Consider the following 23,665-nt stretch of genomic DNA (forward strand, 5'->3'; position numbering starts at 1 on the left):
GGGTCAGCTTAGAATACAATGTCAATTGCCTCTTACTCAGATCAGTTGCCAGCTTGCTAATTGTCACTTATAAGGCTGACATTATGTAGATAAATAGACTTGAAGTACCGCCAAAAAGATTGGCGATTAGCTCTGCATCACAGAAACTTCAAATCTTGTTCATTTATACCCAGCATTCAGTTTAAGTAGAAAGAAAATCTAGTTTCTGCTTCAATGTTTAAAGGGAAACTTCAGAGAAAAAAAAAACTAAAATGCATGGCTGAAAGTCATCACTAAAGGTAAAATAAGTCAACATTAATCTCATCAATACCCCCAAATACTCCACTGATTCACAATGAAAGCAATCATTTGGCAAGAAATTACCGAGATGCGGAGGAACTTCTTCACCCAGAGAGTGGTGAACCTGTGGAATTCTCTACCACAGCAAGTTGCTGAGGCCAATTCACTAAATATATTCAAAAAGGAGCTAGATGAGGTCCTTACTACTAGGGGGATCAAGGGGTAAGGCGAGAAAGCAGGAATGGGGTACTGAAGTTGAATGTTCAGCCATGAACTCATTGAATGGCGGTGCAGGCTAGAAGGGCCGAATGGCCTACTCCTGCACCTATTTTCTATGTTTCTATGTTTCTATGATTCTATAAACTATAACAACTTGCATTTACACAATGCCTTTAACATAGTAAAACATCCCAAGATGACAAAAAGCTTGGTTAAAGTAGTGGGTTTTAAGGATCCTCTTAAAAGGAGGATAGGTAGAGAGGTTTCGGGCATCATTCTATCCTGTCCTTCCCCAATAACAAAAACACACAAACAATTCAAGTCATAATTAACAGGCTAAAAACTCTGGTAAATTTGATTCTGTAATTTTACACTGAGGAAGTGCAAAGATTCGTAGTTAATTGGGTCATAACCAAAAGTGCATACACATTTGATTATTTTAACTGATTTTTGCGTGCCCTATTGTGAGTGCAACATATTATAACCTATTATGTAGCACCAGTGATAGGACATGAGAACGTGCCTGCAAATCCCCAATCTCAACCAAAAGGCCAAATACATGGAATGGGGGAAAAAAAAAAAAGAGTCCTATTCTGAGCAGTACTCATATCTGAAGGGTGCTACTGGCAGAAGCCTAGGATAGGTCATCTCCCTCCCCCTCTCAATTGGGGAATTGGTGATTCAGGAAGGCTTTAATAGGGGAAACTAAACAAATAAAAAAAAAGAGTAAAATTTAGATTTGTTTTTGGAGTATTTCATGACAATCTTTCCTGTCCCAAATAATCATTCAATAATATATACAATTATGAGGGGCCTAGATAGAGTGAATAGGGACCTATTTCCCTTAGCAGAGAGGTTAATAACCAGGGGGCATAGATTTAAAGTAATTGGTAGAAGGATTAAAGGGGACTTCAGAACTTTTTTCGCCCAAAGGGTGGTGAGGGTCTGGAACTCACTGCCTGAAAGGGTGGTCGGATATAGAAACTCTCGCCGCATTTAAAAAGTACTTGGGTGTGCACTTATAGTGCCGTAACCTACAAGGCTATGGACTAAGAGCTGGAAAGTGGGATTAGGCTGGTAGTTCTTTGTCGGCTGGCACAGACATGATGGGCCAAATTGCCTCCTTCCATGCCGTAAATTTCTATGATTCAATGATTTAAAAGAGAGACAATTCAGTCATTAACGGTCTTATTTGTTTTGAAAATAAGTCTTATTTGCACCGTTTATCAGGACATGGTAATTGGATTATTTCATTAGTGCACTGCAGCAATAAATTCCAGTATACAGCAGTTAACTCAATACACCATTTCTAATAACTTGTTTGCAATTTAGTTTTAATTTCTATTGCTTAAAAGTCAAAATATACGGAGTAAAGAAAGATTTTTTCAGTAACTTATTGGATCATCCCCACCTGTAGGCCATTGATAAACATCATAGAAAGAGAGAAAACTGTATAACATTGAAGCACAGAAGTCCACATGCCAACTTTTTATCATGGCAGATCTATCAAAATTGGAGCATTTTGGATGGCCCCAACAAAATTGCTGTCATATCTTACCATATAATTATAAACAGATCCAAAAATGTGCACATAATGGTTAAATTGGTCATTGCAGAACTTTTCATTGGAAATATTGTTATCTGTGCATTTGCTGGAAAAAAAGTAGTGAATGGTAAAACTGCATGTAGAAACATAGGGCCCAAGTTTCAGATCCCCGGTAGAACGGCGCACCTCGGAGAGGCCCGACTAATTTCTAGAACTGAAAAAGTGGCAAATACTTACCTTGCGATTCTCCGATATCGGTAGGCCCGTTTGCAGCTCAGCACAGCGCAGCAGGAGCTGCTGGGGACAGAGCTACAGCCCTGCGCCAAAAAGAGTGCTGGCAGCTGCGTGCTCCGAGCACATCTCGTCTCCGGGCGACGACCCTATACCTGGCCGAAGGGACATCGCCCCTATCCCGGACCGAGTGGCCTGCCTGCCCTTACCTCCTCGGCGGCGGGGCCCACCCGACCGGCATCTCCTCGGGGGCGGGCTCCGCCTGAGCAGCTCTTCAGCAGGCTGTCAGAGGGCTCCCGGTGCTGCAATAGGCAAGTAGAAACTTTTAATTATTTATTTATTGATTTTTTTTAAAAATTGTGATTGATTTATTGGTTGATTTATCATTTATTATTGATGATGGCTCTTTATTGGTAAAAGTGAAGTGTTTAATGCTTTGTAAAATCCCCTAATTTCCCTTCCCCCCATCCCCCCCGCCATCTCTCGCTACCTTCCCCTAATTTATAAAGTGTAGGCAAGGTTTTTCTGAGCGTACAAAAATCGACACTTACTCCGTTCTAAGTTAGTTTGGAGTAACCTTTCACTGCCTAAACTTGCAAAACAGGCATAAGTGGCTGGTAACGTCCCCTTTTGAAAAAAAACTCTACTAAAACGAAACTATTCTAACTAGAACTGGAGCTAACTAAATGCCGAGAGTTTCAATTTCTAAGATACTCCATACTAAACTAGTTGCTCCAAAAAAAAAAATAGGAGCAACTCGAGCCAAAACTTGGGTCCATACACCTCAGGCTGTGACAACCATCTCATAGTACAGTGGTGTCCAATAGAAATCACTAACTAGCCATAGGTATGGCTACGGTGATACCATTTTAGCCACATGCACTAATTTTAGTAGAAGATGTCTTGCATACACTGATACAACACAGGTAAATGCACTTGACATGTGTATATTTACTTAACATCTAGCACCATTCAGTGACCAAGGATGTAAAGCACTCACAATGATCAAAAAACACCACTCACTCTGCTTTTCGTCTTACCATTTTACCAACAAATGTACAAAAAGATGAAAGTATACTGTGTGAATGCGAGCATTGAGATCACATGCCTAACAATGTTGTCCAAAGCTACATGTGGCTAGTGCGTTGGACATTGTCATAGTACGCATATTGTATTGGTTATGTTTGAGGGAAGTAGATAGAGGAGAGGGCAAAAGGGAGAAAAGAAAACATCCATTTGGCCTTTTCCTTCACTCAATACTTTCTAGGCAATGGTTCAAAGCAAGGTCTCATTCAATGCTATGGAGTAGTTTTGCAACAAAACTTTCCTTGAGGCAAAGTTCTATGGAAGTTATATATATTTTTTTAAAAAGCTAAGTCAGTTCTCTTGGTGACTCAGTGAGTAGCTAATACGTGCAGCCCCAGAAGTCTGTGCTGAATTGACAATACAATTGGGCACACCCGAGCTATGAAGAGGGGAAAGATCTCCACTCCTGACCACTATTCAGCGACCCCTGCTGCAAGTGTATATCTGTGGAGGTCAAGGGGTCACGGCATTCACATTTGAGTAAGGTATAAGGGACAACTGGCATCAAGAAAATAAAGACAAAATATTACTACACAATTGGATATTGATTTTGAACAATACATGTCAAAAATGCTTGCCTAGATTTCTCTCTTTGGCAAGTCTAAATGCTCCAATCACATTATCTTAGTTTCCCCCAGAGGAATTCAAAATGCCATTTTTTTTTCTGGCTTTCTGTATACTTTTATTGGGGGAATTAAGGGTCAAAGCAAAAGCTTCTCTTCCTGAATACTGTACCAATAAAGGATTATAGATTGAAAACACTGTAGCAGCCAAATTACGTGGCTATTCCTAAAATTCTCAATCTTAAATACGATTCAACAAATATTTAAAAATCCAATTTACATAGCTTGTAAATATGGGTGTGCAACTTTAGTGGTCAAGCCCACATTAAACTTTCAAATGCAGTTTTACAGTAAATATATCTGTTGGAACATTTTATAGTGTTGCTTATGTAACCATTGCTAATTACAGGAATAGGAAGAAAGTAATTAGCACATTTCAGTATTCTCCAATCACAAACTAGAACCCAGACCTTAATGCAACTTGAATGGTATATAACTACCATCCCTGAAGACCTTATTAAAGCGTGCAAATTAGGTTAAAGAACAAACTAAGCCCTATTTGTAATTGAAGAACTAAGCCCTATTTTAATTAGATTAAAAATATGCAATTATGTTAAATAAAGGAAACCTATTGAAAATAAGTGTGTGCATTAGCACCTTGGAGAGAAAATAGTCTTATAGGAAGGATTGATTTAATATGCAAATTCAGCTCATATTGTATATGCTGATTATATTATAAGCTCATAATTTCATGATTTAAAATACTCTGCACAGGTAAACACCATGGAATCACCATGTGAATGTGTAAAGCGTACAGGGAGAAGCTTACACTACAATACATGTCTAGGATCAAGAAAGGCACCAAACTTCAATGATATATCAAATCACTGCAAATAGTCAAAGAATGCAGCATTTAGGACATCACTGCAGAAATCAAATATAAGCTTCAATTTGATGAAAATAATGTATAATTCTATTTCAAAATGAGTACTTCGGTCGTCTTCATTTACATTTTCTGAGGCACTGGGGAGTGACATGTTCAGTCATGCCCACTCTTTGGCCCCAAGTTTCCACATGATTTGCTCCTGATTTTTTAGGAGCAACTGGTGTAGAACGGAGTATCTTAGAAATCGGAATTCTCGTCATTTAGTTTGCTCCAGTTCTGGTCAGTTAGAACAGTTTCACTTTGGAACAGAATTTTTTTTTCAAAAGATGGCGTGTCCGGCCACTTACGCCTGTTTTCAAAGTTTCGTCAGTGAAAACTTACTCCAAACTAACTTAGAATGGAGTAAGTGAAGATTTTTGTATGCTCGAAAAAACCTTGTCTACACTTTAGAAAATCAGGCGTAGGTTACAAATCAGGCGTAGGGAATGGTGGGGGGGGGGGGGGGGGATTTAAAAGGGAAGTTTACAAACATTAAACACTTCAGTTTTACAAATAAAGAGCCATCATCAATAAATCAACGAATAAATCAATCAAAAAAACATTAATGAAATAATTTTTTTTAAAAAAATCAATAAAAAATTTTCTACTTACCAACTGCAGCACCGGAAGCTCTCCAACAGCGTGCTGGGATGCCCCCCGCCCCCAGTGTGTCTCTATCGATCTCTCTGTCTGTCTGTGTGTGTCTCTCATTCTCTGTCTGTCAGTGTCTGTGTTGATTGGTGGGGGGGTGGGGGTGGGGGAGGAGGGAGGGAAGGAGATCGGGGGGGGGGGGGAAAGGAGATTTGGGGGGGGGGAAAGGAGATTTGGGGGGGGGGGAAAGGAGATTTGGGGGGGGAAAGGAGATTTGGGGGGGGGAAAGGAGATTTGGGGGGGAAGGAGATTTGGGGGGGGGAAAGGAGATTTGGGGGGGGGAAAGGAGATTTGGGGGGGGGAAGGAGATTTGGGGGGGGGGAAGGAGATTTGGGGGGGGAAGGAGATTTGGGGGGGGGAAGGAGATTTGGGGGGGGGAAGGAGATTTGGGGGGGGGGAAGGAGATTTGGGGGGGGGGAAGGAGATTTGGGGGGGGGAAGGAGATTTGGGGGGGGGAAGGAGATTTGGGGGGGGGGAAGGAGATTTGGGGGGGGGGGAAGGAGATTTGGGGGGGGGGGAAGGAGATTTGGGGGGGGGGGGAAGGAGATTTGGGGGGGGGGAAGGAGATTTGGGGGGGGGGGAAGGAGATTTGGGGGGGGGGAAGGAGATTTGGGGGGGGGGAAGGAGATTTGGGGGGGGGGAAGGAGATTTGGGGGGGGGGGAAGGAGATTTGGGGGGGGGGGAAGGAGATTTGGGGGGGGGGGAAGGAGATTTGGGGGGGGGGAAGGAGATTTGGGGGGGGGGAGGAGATTTGGGGGGGGGGAGGAGATTTGGGGGGGGGGAGGAGATGATTTGGGGGGGGGGGGGAGATGATTTGGGGGGGGGGGGAGATGATTTGGGGGGGGGGGGAGGTGATTTGGGGGGGGGGGGGAGGTGATTTGGGGGGGGGGGGGGGGAGGTGATTTGGGGGGGGGGGGGGGGAGGTGATTTGGGGGGGGGGGGGAGGGAGGCTGAACGGGCCTGGCCCGAGATTTCGGTCCAGGCCCGTCCCCAGCACCAGATTTACAGGTAGGTGGCGTTGGGTCGGGTTGGGGTGGGGTGGGGGGGGGGCGGCGGGGGGAAGTGGTGGGGAGAGGGAGGGAGGGAGGGAGGGGAGAGGGAGGTCAGGTCGGATCCAGTCCGGGGCGGGGGGGTAGTGGGTGTCGGGTCCGGTCCGGAGGGGGGAAGCGGGAGTCGAGTCGGGTCGGGAGGAAGCAGGAGCTGGCCGTGGGAGGAGCCTTATTCACGCAGCCCCAGTGAGGTCATTCGGCCAGGGCTAGGGGCTTCGTGCTTCGGCCCCTCCCACATAGTTCCGGGCGCCTGGAGCTACTGCACTTGCATGCCCACTGTAGCGCGCATGTGCAGAGGTCCCGGCACTGTTTTCGGCGCAGGGACCTGGCTCCGCCCCCTACATCTCCTGCTGCGCTGTGCCAAGGGCCAGAGGACCTGCAGGGAGGCGGAGAATAGAGGGGTTTTTTTAGGCGCACTTTGTGGCGCAAAAAACGGACGTCCAGGTCGGGACTGCGCCGTTCTAGGCGCGGCTCGAAACTTGGGCCCAATGCCTTGGCTATTGAACCACTGAATGCCACTATTTTGTTACTCCAGGTATTGAGTGATTCAAAATATTCCCATAGGTACTTTTAAAAAATATAAATGGATTTCTAGCTCCCAACTCTCTTTCCCCATCCAGTATTAAGTCTTCGACTGCCCTATAGGACCAAATAAATCAAATTAAAAAGATCATGACTCAGACAAAAATGGAAAATTCCAGAAATATATAGCAGGAAAGTCTGATGAAAGGTAAACATGCAAAATGTGATAATTGTCTTTTTTCTTCAGATGCTGAGTAACCTGTTGTGTAATTTCTAGCATTTGTAGCTTTTCCTTTTTAGCTTGTCATGGCTCTGGATAAGGCATCAGTTTCTGTTAGGAGTATTTTCTGGTTTATTAGTATTTAAGAGTGCAAAACTCTCCTGACCAGCAGCACTTGCACCAGGCACTCATTTCACCCTCCCCCACCACCCCGCAATACTTACAACAGGGAAACACAGAGTAACCTCCCCATTTCCTGGTTTTAAAAAACTGAGGAGTCTTTCCTGTTTACTCCATTTACTTTGTTGGGTGCTAGTGGATTTTTTGAAATGTGAACATGCAATCTGACAAGTGGAGTTGTAATGTCAAATTGGGACATCGACAAAGGAAGCCAGCAATTTTGAGCCATTATCTTCCAAGATATAAAATCCATCAATATTTTGATTGCCCGATTTATCTTCCGAAGAAAGACAAATCTTTGTAACTCTTCTTGTGGCCTTAAGTCTACTAACTGCCTCACATTTATGAAAAAGGAGAACAGGAACTCCATGAGCAACTATTTCATGCAAGTCATTATGAGATTGTGCTGAGAAGCTATGGTATGATGTTTAACCTTTTGTGGATTGATTTGAGTTCCACTGAATAAGTATTGTGCTGTTTAATATCTTACTGTCTTTTTGATTTGATGTTCTCCTTTATTTGTAAATAAATCCGATACAGTAGTATAGCTTCTACGCAGTGGTTTCACAGTGTATGTGTTTGCTTTTGGTTGTAGGTATTCTAGGGATTCTCCAGCAAGCAATGTATTGTGATTTAGTGTTAATGGGTAGAACTGGGCTTCACCAAAGCATACGACAGTGAATAGGCATGCAGGTTTTGGCAGTGCACCCACAGCACCCACCCCAGGCCACAGTCAGGAGGCACAAAACATTCAGATTTTGGCCCCAATTAAATTTTTACTAGTGTGTTGCAGACACCAAATGGGTCCTTCACTACAGCTTTCTGGTTTGGTGCATGGAGCTAGCTGGCAGGTCAGGCCTGTTGGAGGACAGGGTAGGGAAAGCAGATCCTTGTGGAGCAGAGAGGATGGGACGGCAATGGGCCGGAAGATTTTTGTGGCTCCACAAAAACCTAAAAAAGCAAAACCATACCGTTTCTGAGCAACCTTCAGTGGTCTCTTTAAGGACCACCAGTTTGGCCACTCAACGCCTAGAAAAACTGGGACTAGCATGCGGCGCCTATTTCTCCACAAAAATTGTAATTGGGATCTTGATTTGCATACTTAAACAGCCTCCTGTCAGCTGGGCGCCCATTCAAAGGCCTTCCTGAAAACTGTCCAACAACCCCACCAGAAATTCCGGATTTACAGTCAAGAAACAGGTGACCAGCAGTAAAAAAAAAATCCCCCCCCGCGTGCTTAAGGAACCTGCAGTCAGTCCAACTGCCATGAAAAGCCCTTTACAAATCATTTATACAAAACAATAACATTCTTCCTAGCACGTTTTAATTGTGATTTTGGACTACTTTAAATCATGTGGACATTCAGACATAAATCCATCAAACTTCGCAGCAGGATGGTGTGGTGGAACAATATGTTGGAATCTGGAACCCATTGCTCTATTCTACACATCTTGGAGTGTCTGATCTCAGTCATACTGCTTCACAGAACTATTTTGTACATTGTATAGCAACCTTAATGTAGCAAAATGTCAGAGTTCACTACATAGTTTGGGATCTAACCAAACAGAAAAGGCATTAGCGGAGGTTGACAAATGCGCAGTCTAAGAATCTTTCAATGCAGAGAAAAAAAATGAAGCACAGTGGAGGGATGGGGGTCCCAGAAAGAGAATTCGCCACCAATGGTAGAGTGCAGGGAAGTGAGAAACACAAAATAAACCAGTGTTGTATGAGCAGAGGTTGTGAGCAGGACCATAGATAAGAAGGGGTTAGAGGCAGGAAGAAGAAAGGCTGTGAAGGAAGACAAGGATGATTGTGAGGTCCACGCACTGAAGGATATGACCCAGAGAAGTTTGGCACAAATAAGGGAAATAGACGAGTGGGGTCTTGTGCAAGTTAGAATATGGAAGGCAGCAGACTTCAGAATGTTTTGCAGTTTATGCAGAGTGGAACTTAGGGAGTCTAGCAAGGAAGGCATTGGAGAAGTCAGGTGTGGAGGTGAATAGGCATGAAAAATGTGTGTTCCAGTAGTTGTCAGGTGACATTGCAATGGAAATAGGCCATATGTTGGGAGATAGAAGTAGGAGGACTAGAATACATTATTGGGCCGGATTTTCAACTTTCGGGGTTTTTCGGCAAAAATGGTAGTGATACGTGAAACTTACCATTTTAGGCCGAACTTGCAGCCTTTACGTCTGCACTGGGGTGCATCGGTAAGGGAGGCGTTGCACAAGCATTCGCGGCGCAAAACGCGAGTTTCGGCAACTTTAGTCCGGGGCAGAGAGCGCTGCGAGAGGCCTTGGGAGGGAACAAAACATATTCCAAAAAGCATTCCAAAATAAATGTGCAAACTCTTAACTATCTAATTGCTGCAAAAAATTAATAAAAGCTTTAACTTACCTTTATAGCTGGCAGAGCTGCACCGACAGGTTTGACCTGTTGCTATTCTGGGCGTGGTGTACGTGTCAGGAGAGCGCCGAAACTCAGACGCAAACACAATCCAAGTCATTGCACGTCGGCGTATCTCTCCCTGGCAGCACTTGGAAGCGCCGCCGCCAACAGGTACCCAAGGATCCCACCTGAGGATTGCGACCGGGTTTGAGCTGCGGAGGGTCAAATCGCGGCGAAAACCCAGTCACAAATCTCCTGAAAATCCAGCACATGTAATTTCTATTTAATTCCAACACAGAAACAGGCCGCCTGGCCCAAACAGTCAGTGTTTAACCTTCGCATGAGCAGTAATCTTAATCTTAAGTGCCTGCTCTGTTCCCATGGGCCCAAATTTGCCCAGGAGTTGCTCCGCTTTTTTGGAGCAACTTGATTTTTCTGGAGTATCTTAAAGATCCCCATTCTGCACTTTTAATTTGCGCCAGTGTAAGAGAGTCAATTAGGATTTTTTCTATTTTTTTTTTCCAAAAGGGGGCGTTACCAGCCACCTACGCCTGTTTTGGCCATTTAAGCCAGTTTGGACAGCTAATAGTTGTTCCAAACTAACTTAGGCCAGCCTATGTGGCCACTTGTGGCTGCACAGAAAACCCTTAGAGAGTTAAGAAATCAGCGCAGGTAGCCAGAGATGGAGGGGAGGGGAGGGGAAAGGATCTTGCAAAGCACTAAACACCTTCACAACAACATTCAACAACATAAAAACCATCAATAATAAATAAATAAATAAATAAAACTTAAAGCTTAAGTCCTACCTTCATAACTTGGCCCGGGAAGTCAGCGGGCCTGCTGGTGCGAGAGGCCACTCTATTGGGAATAGGTGTGGGTGGATGGGACGCCCGGGTGGGAGAGGGAGCACAGGGAACGGACCATGCACAACAGGTTGGGCTCGCAGAGCACTGAGGCTGCAAGAGTCAACTCCGAGGGACTGGTGGACTTCTCTCTATGAGGACGGCTAACTTCCTCTCCCCCACCCGGATCAAAACTCATTTTCCCCCACTCCACCCCAATCAAAACTCTCCTCCTCCTCCTCCTCTTCCTCTTCTCCCTTCTCACCCACCCACCCAATCAAAACCATCAATAAATAAAAAATAAAACTCAAGTCCTACCTCGGTGCGGGAGGCCACTTGGCTGGGGATTGGTGCAGGACTCTCACCACTCGGCCTGGGATAGGGGCAGGACATCGCGAAACCTCCAGCGCGCATGCGTTGAGCTGCCGGCACTCTTGAGGGCAGGGACTTAGCTCCACCCGACACCTGTAATTGCCACGCCGCGGTAAGCACAAGGACAGTCAACAGAGCAGGGAAACTACGGAGATATCTTTTCGGCGCCGTTTTGAGCGTGGAAAGTCGGCGCACCTCACGCAAGTGCGCCGAAAAAACCGGAGGGCCAAATTTGGGCCTCATATCCCTTTATCTTCAAAAACCTATGTAACCTATTAAATGTTGACATAGTCTCTGCTTCAATCACTAACTCTGGTAGTGCAATCCACATTCTCAACTCTGTAGAAACATTTCTTCTGCCTTTTGTCCTAAAATTACATTTATTGTTGTATCCATTTCTCCTTGCTTTAGACCAATCACTTGAAATACTCTTTCTATCTACTCTGCTAATTCTTTCATAATTTTTTTTAACATGTCTATCAAATCATCTCAATCTCCTTTGCTCTTAACAAAAGCAGTCACAGATGTGAGTATTTCTGCACATTTGTATTTCCTCACAGTGGGTAGCATCCGAGTGAATCTGCATTGTACCCTCAGTATTGCTTAAACATCCTTCCTGTAATGTGGACCACAAAACTGCACATGGTACTCCAAATGTAGTCTTAAGGTTTTATAAAGATTCACCAGTACATCTGGACTTCTATCTTCTATGCCTCGTCACAAAATTCAGTATTAAATTAGAGGTGCTGCTTTTGTCTTGAGAAGCTGAACCCCAAATCGTCCTACTCTTCCACAATCAACATTCCTCCACTCAAAGTAATGTTTTATTTAAACTATAAAATGTACCATCTAACAACTTGTATTTATATAGCACATTTAATATAGTAAAATTCCCAAGGCGCTTCACCAGTGTATCATGGGACAAAAAAAATTGACACCAACCCACATAGAGATATTAACATAAGAAATAGGAGCAGGAGTAGGTAATTTGACCCCTCGAGCCTGCTCCGGCATGCAAAAAGGTCATGGCTGATCTGATCATGGACTCAGCTCCACTTCCCTGCCTGCTCCCCATAACCCTTTAATCCCTTTTCGCTCAAATATCTGTCCATCTCCACCTTAAATATATTCAATGACCCAGCCTCCACAGCTCTCTGGGACAGAGAATACCACAGATTTACAACCCTCAGAAGAAATTCCTCTTCATCTCAGTTTTAAATGGGAGGCCCCTTATTCTGAAACTATGCCCCCTAGTTTTAGTTTCCCCTACAAGTGGAAATATCCTCTCTGCATGCACTGTGTTAAGACCCCTCATTATCTTATGTTTCAATGAGATCACCTCCCATCGTACTGAACGCCAAGGAATACAGGCCCAACCTATCTTCATAAGTCAACCCCCTCATCTCTGGAATCAACCTCATGAACCTTCTTTGAAGTGCCTCCAATGCAAGTATATCCTTCCTTAAATACAGAGACCAAACTGAACACAGTTCTCGAGGTGTGGCCTCACCAATCCCCTGTACAGTTGTAGCTGGACTTCTTTGCTTTTAGACTCTATCCCCCTTGCAATAAAGGCCAACATTCCATTTGCCTTCCTGATTACTTGCTGTACTTGCATACTCACTTTGTGTTTCATGCACAAGTGCCCCCAGCTCCCTCTGTACTGCAGCACTTTGCAATTTTTCTCCATTTAAATAGTAATTTAATTTACTTTTCTATTTTTTCTGCCAAAGTGGATAACCTCACATTTTCCTACATTATACTCGATCTGCCAATTTTTTGCCCACTCACTTAGCCTGTCTATATCCCTTTGCAGATTTTGTGTCCTCCTCACAATTTGCTTTCCCACCCATCTTTGTATCATCAGCAAACTTGGCTACATTACACTCGGTCCCTTCATCCAAGTCATTAATATAGATTGTAAATAGTGGAGGCCCCAGTATCGATCCCTGCGGCACCCCACTAGTTACTGTTTGCCAACTGGAAAAAAAATATTTATCCCGACTCTCTGTTTTCTGTTAGTTAGCCAATCCTCTATCCATGCTAATATATTGCCCCCAACCCTGTGAATTTTTATCTTGTGCAGTAACCTTTTATGTGGCACCTTATCAAATGCCTTCTGGAAATCCAAATACACCACATCCACTGGTTCCCCTGCTCATTACATCCTCAAAAGAACTCCAGCAAATTTGTCAAACATGATTTTCTTTTAATAAGGCAAAACTCAAAAAGGGCCACATTACAGCAAAATTCCAAAAGGGCAAAGGGTGTTAGAAAAGACAAACCTGAAGGCTCTGTGCCTCAATGCGAGAAGTATTCGTAATAAGGTGGACGAATTAACTGCACAGGCAGCAATTAATGTATAACTGGCATCACAGAGACATGGCTCCAGGGTAACCAAGGCTGGCAACTCAACATCCAGGGGTATTCAACATTCAGGAAGGATAGACAGAAAGGAAAAAGGAGGTGGAGTAACGTTGCTGGTTAAAGAGGAAATTAACACAATAGTAAGGAAGGACATTAGCTTGGATGATGTGGAATCTGTATGGGTGGAGCTGCGGAATACCAAAGGGCAGAAAACGCGAGTGGGAGTTGTGTACAGACCACCAAACAGTAGTAGAGAGGTTGGGGACAGCATCAAACAAGAAATTAGGGGTGTGTGCAAAAATGGTACAGCAGTTTTCATGGGCGACTTAAATCTAAATATAGATTGGGCTAACCAAACTGGTAGCAATACAGTGGAGGAGGGTTTCCTGGAGTGTATTAGGGATGGTTTTCTAGACCAATATGTCGAGAAACCAACTAGAGGGCTGGCCATCCTAGACTGGGTGATGTGTAATGAGAGAGGTCTAATTAGCAATCTTCTTGTGCGAGGCCCCTTGGGGGGGGGCGGGGTGGGGGGGGGGGAAGTGATCATAATATGGTAGAATTCTTTATTAAGATGGAGAGTGACACAGTTAATTCAGAGACTAGGGTCCTGAACTTAAGGAAAGGTAACTTCGATGGTATGAGGTGTGAATTGGCTAGAATAGACTGGCAAATGATACTTAAAGGGTTGACGGTGGATAGGCAATGGCAAACATTTAAAGATCACATGGATGAACTTCAACAATTGTACATTCCTGTCTGGAGTAAAAATAAAACAGGGAAGGTGGCTCAACTGTGGCTAACAAGGGAAATTAAGGATAATGTTAAATCCAAGGAAGAGGCATATAAATTGGCCAGAAAAAGCAGCAAACTTGAGGACTGGGAGAAATTCAGAATTCAGCAGAGGAGGACAAAGGGTTTAATTAGGAGGGAGAAAATAGAGTACGAGAGGAAGCTTGCCGGGAACATAAAAACTGACTGCAAAAGCTTCTATAGATATGTGAAGAGAAAAAGATTAGTGAAGACAAACGTAGGTCCCTTGCAGTCAGATTCAGGTGAATTTATAATCGGGAACAAAGAAATGGCAGACCAGTTGAACAAATACTTTGGTTCTGTCTTCACAAAGAAAGACACAAATAACCTTCCAGATGTACTAGGGGACCGAGGGTCTAGTGAGAAGGAGGAACTGAAGGATATCATTATCAAGCGGGAAATTGTGTTCGGGAAATTGATGGGATTGAAGGCCGATAAATCCCCGGGGCTTGATCATCTGCATCCCAGAGTACTTAAGAAAGTGGTCCTAGAAATAGTGGATGCATTGGTGATCATTTTCCAATAGTCTATCAACTCTGGATCAGTTCCTATGGACTGGAGGGTAGCTAATATAACACCACTTTTTAAAAAAAGGAGGGGAGAGAGAGAAAACAGGTAAGTGCAGACCGGTTAGCCTGACGTCAGTCGTGGGGAAAATGTCGGAATCAATTATTAAAGATGAAATAACAGCGCATTTGGAAAGCAGTGATAGGATCGGTCCAAGTCAGCATGGATTTATGAAAAGGAAATCATGCTTGGCAAACCTTCTGGAATTTTTTTGAAGATATAACTAGTAGAGTGGACAAGGGGAACCAGTGGATGTGGTGTATTTGGACATTCAATATTTGGACTTTCAGAAGGCTTTTGACAAGGTCCCACACAAGAGATTGGTGTGCAAAATCAAAGCACAGGATATTGGGGGTAATGTACTGATGTGGATAGAGAACTGGTTGGCAGACAGACAGGAAGCAGATAAACGGGTCCTTTTCAGAATGGCAGGCAGTGACTAGTGGGGTGTCGCAGGGCTCGGTGCTGGGACCCCAGCTCTTTACAATATACATTAATGATTTAGATGAAGGAATTGAGTGTAATATCTCCAAGTTTGCGGATTGCATTAAACTGGGTGGCGGTGAGTTGTGAGGAGGACGCCAAGAGGCTGCAGGGTGACTTGGACAGGTTAGGTGAGTGGGCAAATACATGGCAGATGCAGTATAATGTGGATAAATGTGAAGTTATCCACTTTGGGGGCAAAAACACGAAGGCAGATTATCTGAATGGCGTCAGATTAGGAAAAGGGGAGATGGTTCATCAGTCATTGAAAGTTGGCATGCAGGTACAGCAGGCAGTGAAGAAGGCAAATGGCATGTTGGCCTTTATAGCTAGGGGATTTGAGTATAGGAGCAGGGAGGTCTTACTGCAGTTGTACAGGGCCTTGATGAGGTCTCACCTGGAATAGTGTGTTCAGTTTTGGTCTCCTAATCTGAGGAAGCACGTTCTTGCTATTGAGGGAGTGCACTAGACTGATTCCCGGGATGGCTGGACTGACATATCAGGAGAGACTGGATCAACTGGGCCTTTATTCACTGGAGTTTAGAAGGATGAGAGGGGATTTCATAGAAACATATAAGATTCTGACAGGACTGGACAGGTTAGATGCAGGAAGAATGTTCCTGATGTTGGGGAAGTCCAGAACCAGGGGACACAGTCCAAGGATAAGGGGTAGGCCATTTAGGACTGAGATGAGGAGAAACTTCTTTACTCAGAGATGTTAACCTGTGGAATTCCCTACCGCAATCTGCTTGATTGAAGTATGCTTTTCCAAATGTCCTGCTACTGCTTCCTTAATAATGGACTCCAACATTTTCCCAACCACAGATGTTCGGCTAACTGATCTATAGCTTCCTGCTTTCTGTCTGCCTCCTCTTTTTTTTATATAAATAGGGGCATTACATTTGTGGTTTTCTAATCCGCTAGGACCTCTCCAGAATCCAGGGAATTTTGGTAGTTTACAACCAATCTATCCACTATCTCTGCAGCCACTTCTATTAAGGCCCTAGGATGCAAGCCATCAGGTCCAGGGGATTTGTCCACCTTTAATCCCATTTTTTTTTTAAACCGAGTACTACTTCTTTAGTGATAGCGATTGTTTTTAGTTCCTCCCTCCCTATAGCCCCTTGATTATCCACTATTGGGATGTTTTTATTGTCTTCTACCATGAAGTCTCTGCCATTTCCCTGTTCCCCGTTATTAATTCCCCAGTCTCATCCTCTAAGGGACCAACTTTTACTTTAGCTACGCTCTTCCTTTTTATGTACTCTTACCATCTGTTTTTATATTTCGTGCTAGTTTACTTTCATAATCTATGCTCCCTCTTTTTTTTTTAAAAAGTCGTCCTTTGCTGGCTTTGAAAAGTTTCCCAATCATCTGGCCTCCCACTAGTCTTGGCCACTTGGCATGCCCTCGTTTTCAATTTGATACCATTCTTTTATTTCCTTAGTTAGCCACAGATGGTTATCCCTTCTCTTACAGTCTTTCCTTCTCATTGGAATACATTTTTGTTGAGAGTTATGAAATATCTCCTTAAATGTTTGCCACTGATCATCAACCGTCTCACTCTATAATCTAATTTTCCCAGTCCACTTTAGCCAACTCTGCCTTCATACCTGTGTAATCACTTTTATTTAATTTAGGACACAGGTACGAGATCCAACCCTGCAACTGAATTTGAAATTCAACCATGTTATGCTCACTCAAATTTGTTTGTGTCCTATTGGGACAGATGACCAAAAGCTTGGTCAAAGAGGGAGGTTTTAAGGAGTGTCTTGAGGAGAGAGAGAGGTAGAGAGGCGGAGAGGTTTAGAGAGAGAATTCCTGGGCTTAGAGCTGAGGCAGTTGAAGTCTTGGCTACCAATGGTTGAGTGATTATAATCAGGGATGCTCAAGAGACAGAATTAGTGGAGTGCAGACATCTCCCAGGGCGGGGGCTGGAGGAGATTACAGAGCTAGGGAAGGGGTGAGGCCATGGAGGGATCTAAAAACAAGGATAAGAATTTTGAAATCGAGGCGTTGCTTAACCAGGAGCCCATGTCAGTCAGCGAACACAGGGATGATGGGTCAGCGGGAATTGGTGCGAGTTAAGATATGGACAGCTGAGTTTTGGATCACCTCTAGTTTACATAGGGTATAATGTTGGAGGCCAGCCAGGAATGCGGTGGAATAGTCAAGTCTAGAGGTAACAAAGGCATGGATGAGGGCTTCAGCAGCGGATAAGCTGAGGCAAGGGCAAAGACAGGCGATGTTATGGAGGTGGAAATAGGTGGTCTTAGTTATGCTGCAGATATGTGGTCGAAACCTCATTTCAGGGTCAAATATGACACCAAGGTCGCAAACAGTCTGGTTAAGCCTCAGACAGAAGTCTTATTGAATTCCATCTGCCACATTCCCATTCCACCATTTTACCTACATCCTCTTGCAACTTCCTTTGGACCACAGAATTATTTATAATGCTTCCTATATGTATATGATCTGCAAATTTGGACACCACTCCCTCTATCCCTATCTCTAAATCCAAATTATTGATATGCAGTTAACAGAAGTACTCGAGGAACCTGTGAGACACTGCTATCATTTCCCATAATTCTGGGAAACTGCCCTCATGTCCTCCTCGCTGTTCCCTCCTTTCTAACCTTCTGGTACTGGTTATGGTGGTAGACTAGCAACTCACTCTTTCCGTAAGAAGCTGTGAATTAGAATTTTTTTGAAATCTGGTAATGTGTGGGCTGGAACAAGAAAAATGCCATGAAAGCTGCTGGATTGTTGTAATAAACCCAAATGGGTCACCAATACCCTTCAGCCCTTCAGGAAGGGGAAAATATCAAGGCCACTTTCATTTATAAAGTACCTTTCATGATTTTGTCATCCAAAACCAGATTGTTTATGCTTAAACGCATGGTTTCATATTTATTTCTGCCTTGTGAAGCTCTCACTGCTCCCCAGCCAATTTCCACTGAGGAGTCTCACAGTTCCAAGCACACAGATCACATTTAAATAACCAGTTTAAATAATCCTGTTAGCTCAGATCAGTCATTAAAAGTGCATTGCTGTCAGGTTGGATTCTGAGCGTATTATTTAAAGGTGCAATATTCTCAGAATTCACAGGTAAAAGCTTTTTTTTAAATAAACAAAACAGCTTGTAACACTACCATCTTGGACTTTGCAATAAAAATGCTGTATCTGACAAAGCAGGAATCATAATTTCCTCCTTCCAGGGGGAAATTGTCAGAAATGCAATGAAATTCCCACGTTACTGATTATGTAACTTCGTACAAATACTGCAGTGCTTTCAAGGACACTCCACACAAGAACTCCTGAAAAATAATTCCAACATTTAACAAATGTTATTTTTTACATTTACACAATCCTACTATTATTTTAGCATCCATATCCTTTTAGGATGTATTACTTTTTTTTAAAGTTACTTTGGCTCAGTCAGCAGACTCTCACTAGATCAGAAGGTTGTGGGTTCAAACTCTACTCAATACTTGAGCACTGACACTTCAGTGGATACTTGCCAACATACTGCCTTTAACCATGACCATCAAACAAAAACAAGATTACCTGGTCATACATCTCATTTACGGTTTGTGATACCTGCTGTGTGCAATTATCTGTGTTTGCTCCAAAAACAGTGAACGCACTAAAAAAAAGTAATTGATCGTCTGCGAAGCTCTCCAAACTTCCTGTAATGCAATAAGGCACTATACGAATTAAATTTATTTTTCCACTTTGATTTTAAAATTATTTTAACATTTTACAAATTATGTACTAAGTAGCTATCCATTGAAATCACCAATTGCCGTAAATTTCAATTTGGGAAATGAACTTGATGAAGTGCTCAGAGAAAAGGCCACTGCAGCAGGAAAGAAGCCAGGCTCAGAATCTTACACTGATACAAATCCTTAAAAGCGTTCAGTAGATCAGTCTTGCCGAATCGAAACTGCAGCCTAAATAGGCCCAATGATTAGTGCATTGTCCCTTCCAAAAAAGGGAAAAGTTTACATGTGCAATGCAAGTTCTGCTCACATCCCACAAATCTGAAATGGAAACGACCGATTCTGGGAGACAGAGTTACAGGGCTCCAAAGGTCAGTTCTGGCCAGTGGGATGTTGCAATTTGACCTTTAGCGAAGTCCCATTTCTAAATGCTACTGCATGTGATGTTTAATAAAAAAACTAAAACTAAATTTTAAAAGATTTTCGGAATTCGACATAAATGTCTGCACGCCTCAGTCTGAATCCGTGCACTCGATCCAATTTGCGGGGGTCAAAATAAACTCCCTGAAAGTGTTCGTTAAATCATTGCCAAAGGTGCGTGCAAACAATTCTACTGTGCCCATTAAATAGCTCAACAAATGTTATTGATATAAATTGCCGAGCCCTGCCAACAATTGGAAAATTCGGTCCTTAGAAAGTGGCAGCAATAACTGCCCATTACTTACAAAGGAAAAAACTAAGGGGTCGTTCGCATTAATCTCGTGAAACCAAACAGACTGCACTGCCGAATGCTAAATGAACCGAAGTCGACATCTGAACAGAATTAACTGAAAAGGTCAAGCTTGCCAACACAAATCCACCAATAAACATAAATAGCGACTGCTCCTACCGAGAGAAGAGCTGAGCACTGTAACAAAAAGACACAGACAAATCTGCCAGCGCTCTACCGTCTCCATCCTCACTACTGTTGCCGAAAGCTCGAACTGAATCCACGACCAAAGGCTATAAATAACCTGTGAATGAGTCACACAGTGGGAGAAAGAGAAGAACGCGCCTGTCTGCCTCAGTCGCTGCAGCGCCACGTGTTTCCACACTGGGACTAAAATCAACACGCTCTGGAACAGAGAGACATACACAGACACTCCAACCCCGCCCCTCAACCAGCTCATTGGTCAAACCTGCAATCGAGAACTGGACTAGCTCAGGCTCTGGAATTGTGCCCAGGACTGGTGCATCATTTCAACAGGCAACAACATTTTAATTTAATTTGATTTGTCATGGTTCCCTTTAATGTTTATTAGTTCATTGGATATATTCAAGAGGGAGTTAGATATGGCCCTTTCGGCTAAGGGGATCAAGGAGTATAGCGAGAAAGCAGGAAAGAGGTACTGAGGGGATCATCAGCCATGTTCTTATTGAATGGTGGTGCAGGCTCGAAGGGCCGAATGGCCTACTCCTGCACCTATTTTCTATGTTTCGATGTTTCTAATTTGTAGTTGTTTGCACCCTTATAAAAGGGGGCACTTTGAATTAATGTTCTACCAAAATAGTTGTGCCCAGGACTGGAATTCGGTGCTGGGGTTCTGTTGGAGAGCTGTTGGATTTTGCCAGACTGTTATGTTCAAAGTGAATTAATCTTAATGTGCTCAAGGAGCCTTGTTGTGGTGCATGCTTGAACATTGGTTTACAAATCATGAAATAATGGTGCACCAATGTGCTGTGCCACTGTGTGCCTGTAGTTAATGGCCCAGATTTTGCCCTTCATTTCATTTACATCTGCCCACAGACTTTCTATGGGCTTTTGCACTGGAAGTTGTGGTAATTATCCTCTACAGGGAATTTGGGACCTGTGTGAACAGGACAAGCAACTGTATATCTCTTTAACCAATCAGACTGAAGAATCCTTACTGAGACATGCAGAGTCTGAACCAGGAAGTGTTAGTTAAAACATTTTATTCAATGTCAAATCATATACAGAAAGCAAAATAAAGATAGGGCAAGAAAGATGGGATTAAGAGAGAGAGAGTTAAGTGACCGAAAGAAAATGTTTTTAAAAAATCACAATTTTAATTTTTTTTAATCTCTAGTAATAATTAAAATCTGAAGGATTGACATTCCACACTTATAAAAGTCAATTTTCAGTGCCAGAGAGGTTGTTTGGCAGTAATTAAGACTTATCATGCCAGTAAAAATCCACTTACACTAGAATGGACAAGCCATAACTTTTTATGGCAAGTTTAGTGGGTATCTAGTGGGTAGGTACAGCAACTTCACGTGTTCCATGTGTCTGGCCGAAACACACGGTGTAGCGAAGCTTCTGGAGGAGCAGGGCAACTCGGACGGCAACTTCGTGATTTCTGACATTAAATGCACGTGTCCAGTTGTCGGAAGCTGCTGTCCGTTATTACACTTTAATAACGGTGAGCGTTGATAGCCTCACAATTTTTTAAAATCTTGGCTGGCTATTGAGTGAGAAACAGGGAGAAGCCAAGCACTTTCCACAGGAAAGGAAAATCAATGAATCAACTCAGGATACTCTCACACACCTCCTTGTGGTCAGTTGCAAAGTAGTACTTGCAAAAGGAGTGGAACAAGATTGGTCGCCTAGAAACATAGAAACATAGAAAATAGGTGCAGGAATAGGCCATTCAGCCCTTCGAGCCTGCACCACCATTCAATATGATCATGGCTGATCATGCAACTTCAGTACCCCATTCCTCTGCTTTCTCTCCATACCCCTTGATCCCTTTAGCCGTAAGGGCCACATCTAACTCCCTTTTGAATATATCTAACGAACTGGCCTCAACAACTTTCTGTGGTAGAGAATTCCACAGGTTCACAATTCTCTGAGTGAAGAAGTTTCTCCTCATCTCGGTCCTAAATGGCTTACCCCTTATCCTTAGACTGTGACCCCTGGTTCTGGACTTCCCCAACATCGGGAACATTCTTCCTGCATCTAACCTGTCCAATCCCGTCAGAATTTTATATGTTTCGATGAGATCCCCTCTCATTCTTCTAAATTCCAGTGAACATAAGCCCAGTTAATCCAGTTTTCTTCGTACGTCAGTCCTGCCATCCCGGGAATCAGTCTGGTGAATCTTTGCTGCACTCCCTCAATCGCAAGAATGTCCTTCCTCAGATTAGGAGACCAAAACTGTACACAATATTCAAGGTGTGTCCTCACCAAGGTCCTGTACAACTGCAGTAAGAACCCCCTGCTCCGATACTCAAATCTTCTTGCTATGAATGTTATGTATGCAAACCTCACAAATGTGTAAGACTTGCCACCAGGGGGCACACCTGTGGGAGACCTAAGGGTCACCTGTGCACCCTGGACAAGCAGGTATAAAAGGCAATCCAACATGCACCTTATCGAATGCCTTCTGGAAATCCAAATACACCACCTTCACTGGTTCCCCCTTATCCACGCTACTTGTTACAGCCTCAAAGAACTCCAGCAAATTTGTCAAACATGATTTCCCTTTCAGAAAACCATGCTGACTCTGCTTGATTGTATTATGCCTTTCCAAATGTCCTGCTAGTGCTTCCTTAATAATGACTCCAGCATTTTCCCAACAACAGATGTTAGGTTAACTGATCTATAGTTTCCTGCTTTCTGTCCGCCAACTTTTTAAAATAGCGGCGTTACATTTGTGGGTTTCGAATCAGCTGGGACCTCCCCATAATCCAAGTAATTTTGGTAGATTACAACCAATGCATCCACCATCTCTGCAGCCACTTGTTTTGAGACCGTAAGATGCAAGCCATCAGGTCCAGGAGACTTGTCTACCTTTAGTCCCATTATTTTACCAAGTACTACTTCTTTAGTGATAGTGATTGTATTAAGTTCCTCCTTCCTTATAGCCCCTTGATTATCCACTATTGGGATGTTTTTAGTGTCATCTGCTGTGAAGATCGATACAAAATATTTGTTCAAAGTCTCTGCCACTTACCTGTTCCCCATTATTAATTCCCCAGTCTCATCCTCTTGGGAACCAACATTTACTTTAGCCATTCTTTTCCTTTTTATGTTCCTGTAGAAATTCTTGCTAACTGTTTTTATATTTCATGCTCATTTACTTTCAGAATCTATCTTCCCTCTCTTTATTTTTTTTTAGTCGTTCTTTGCTGGATTTTCAAAGTTTCCCAATCCTCTGGTCTCCCACTAGTCTTGGCCACATTGTATGCCCTTGTTTTCAATTTGATACCATCCTTTTATTTCCTGAGTTAGCCACAGATGGTTATCCATTCTCTTACAGCCTTTGCTTCTCATTGGAATATATTTTTGTTCAGAGTTATGAAATATCTCCTTAAATGAATGCCATTGCTGATCAACTGTCCCACTCTTTAATCTATTTCCCCAGTCCACTTTAGCCAACTCTGCCTTCATACCTTTGTAGTCTCCTTTATTTAAGCTTAGGTTAGCGATCCAAATTTCTCACCCTCCAACTGAATTTGCTACATGTAACCTCCACAATAAAGGTATGCAAAACCAGTCTTGGTCTTTTTACAGGGGGAAGAACCGCTAAAGACAAAGAAGACTTTAAGGTAACGGTTTCTATTTTAGCATAATTTACTTTATGCAAGGACAGGATATATGCTTTATACATTATTCAAACACTTGATGGCCCTGAAATTCC

General features: G+C 43.2%; 1 protein-coding gene across 3 annotated transcripts in view; it reads right to left on the reverse strand.

The window, feature by feature from the left end:
* LOC139268526 (mucin-22-like) overlaps positions 1 to 20,109 on the reverse strand; it is a 76,034-nt gene extending 55,925 nt beyond the window's left edge. For 2 of the 3 annotated variants that reach the window (XM_070886796.1, XM_070886795.1), the window contains exon 1: positions 19,915 to 20,109. In XM_070886796.1, the coding sequence (XP_070742897.1) occupies positions 19,915 to 19,981 (67 nt within the window). In that variant the 5' untranslated portion in view covers positions 19,982 to 20,109. Of the gene's footprint in view, positions 1 to 11,019; positions 11,167 to 19,914 lie in introns of all 3 variants that reach the window. The other variant, XM_070886798.1, reaches the window with a different exon arrangement.
* Between the last annotated feature and the right edge of the window lie 3,556 nt (positions 20,110 to 23,665).

This window comes from Pristiophorus japonicus, chromosome 8 (assembly GCF_044704955.1).
Source record: "Pristiophorus japonicus isolate sPriJap1 chromosome 8, sPriJap1.hap1, whole genome shotgun sequence".
Lineage (NCBI taxonomy): Eukaryota > Metazoa > Chordata > Chondrichthyes > Pristiophoridae > Pristiophorus > Pristiophorus japonicus.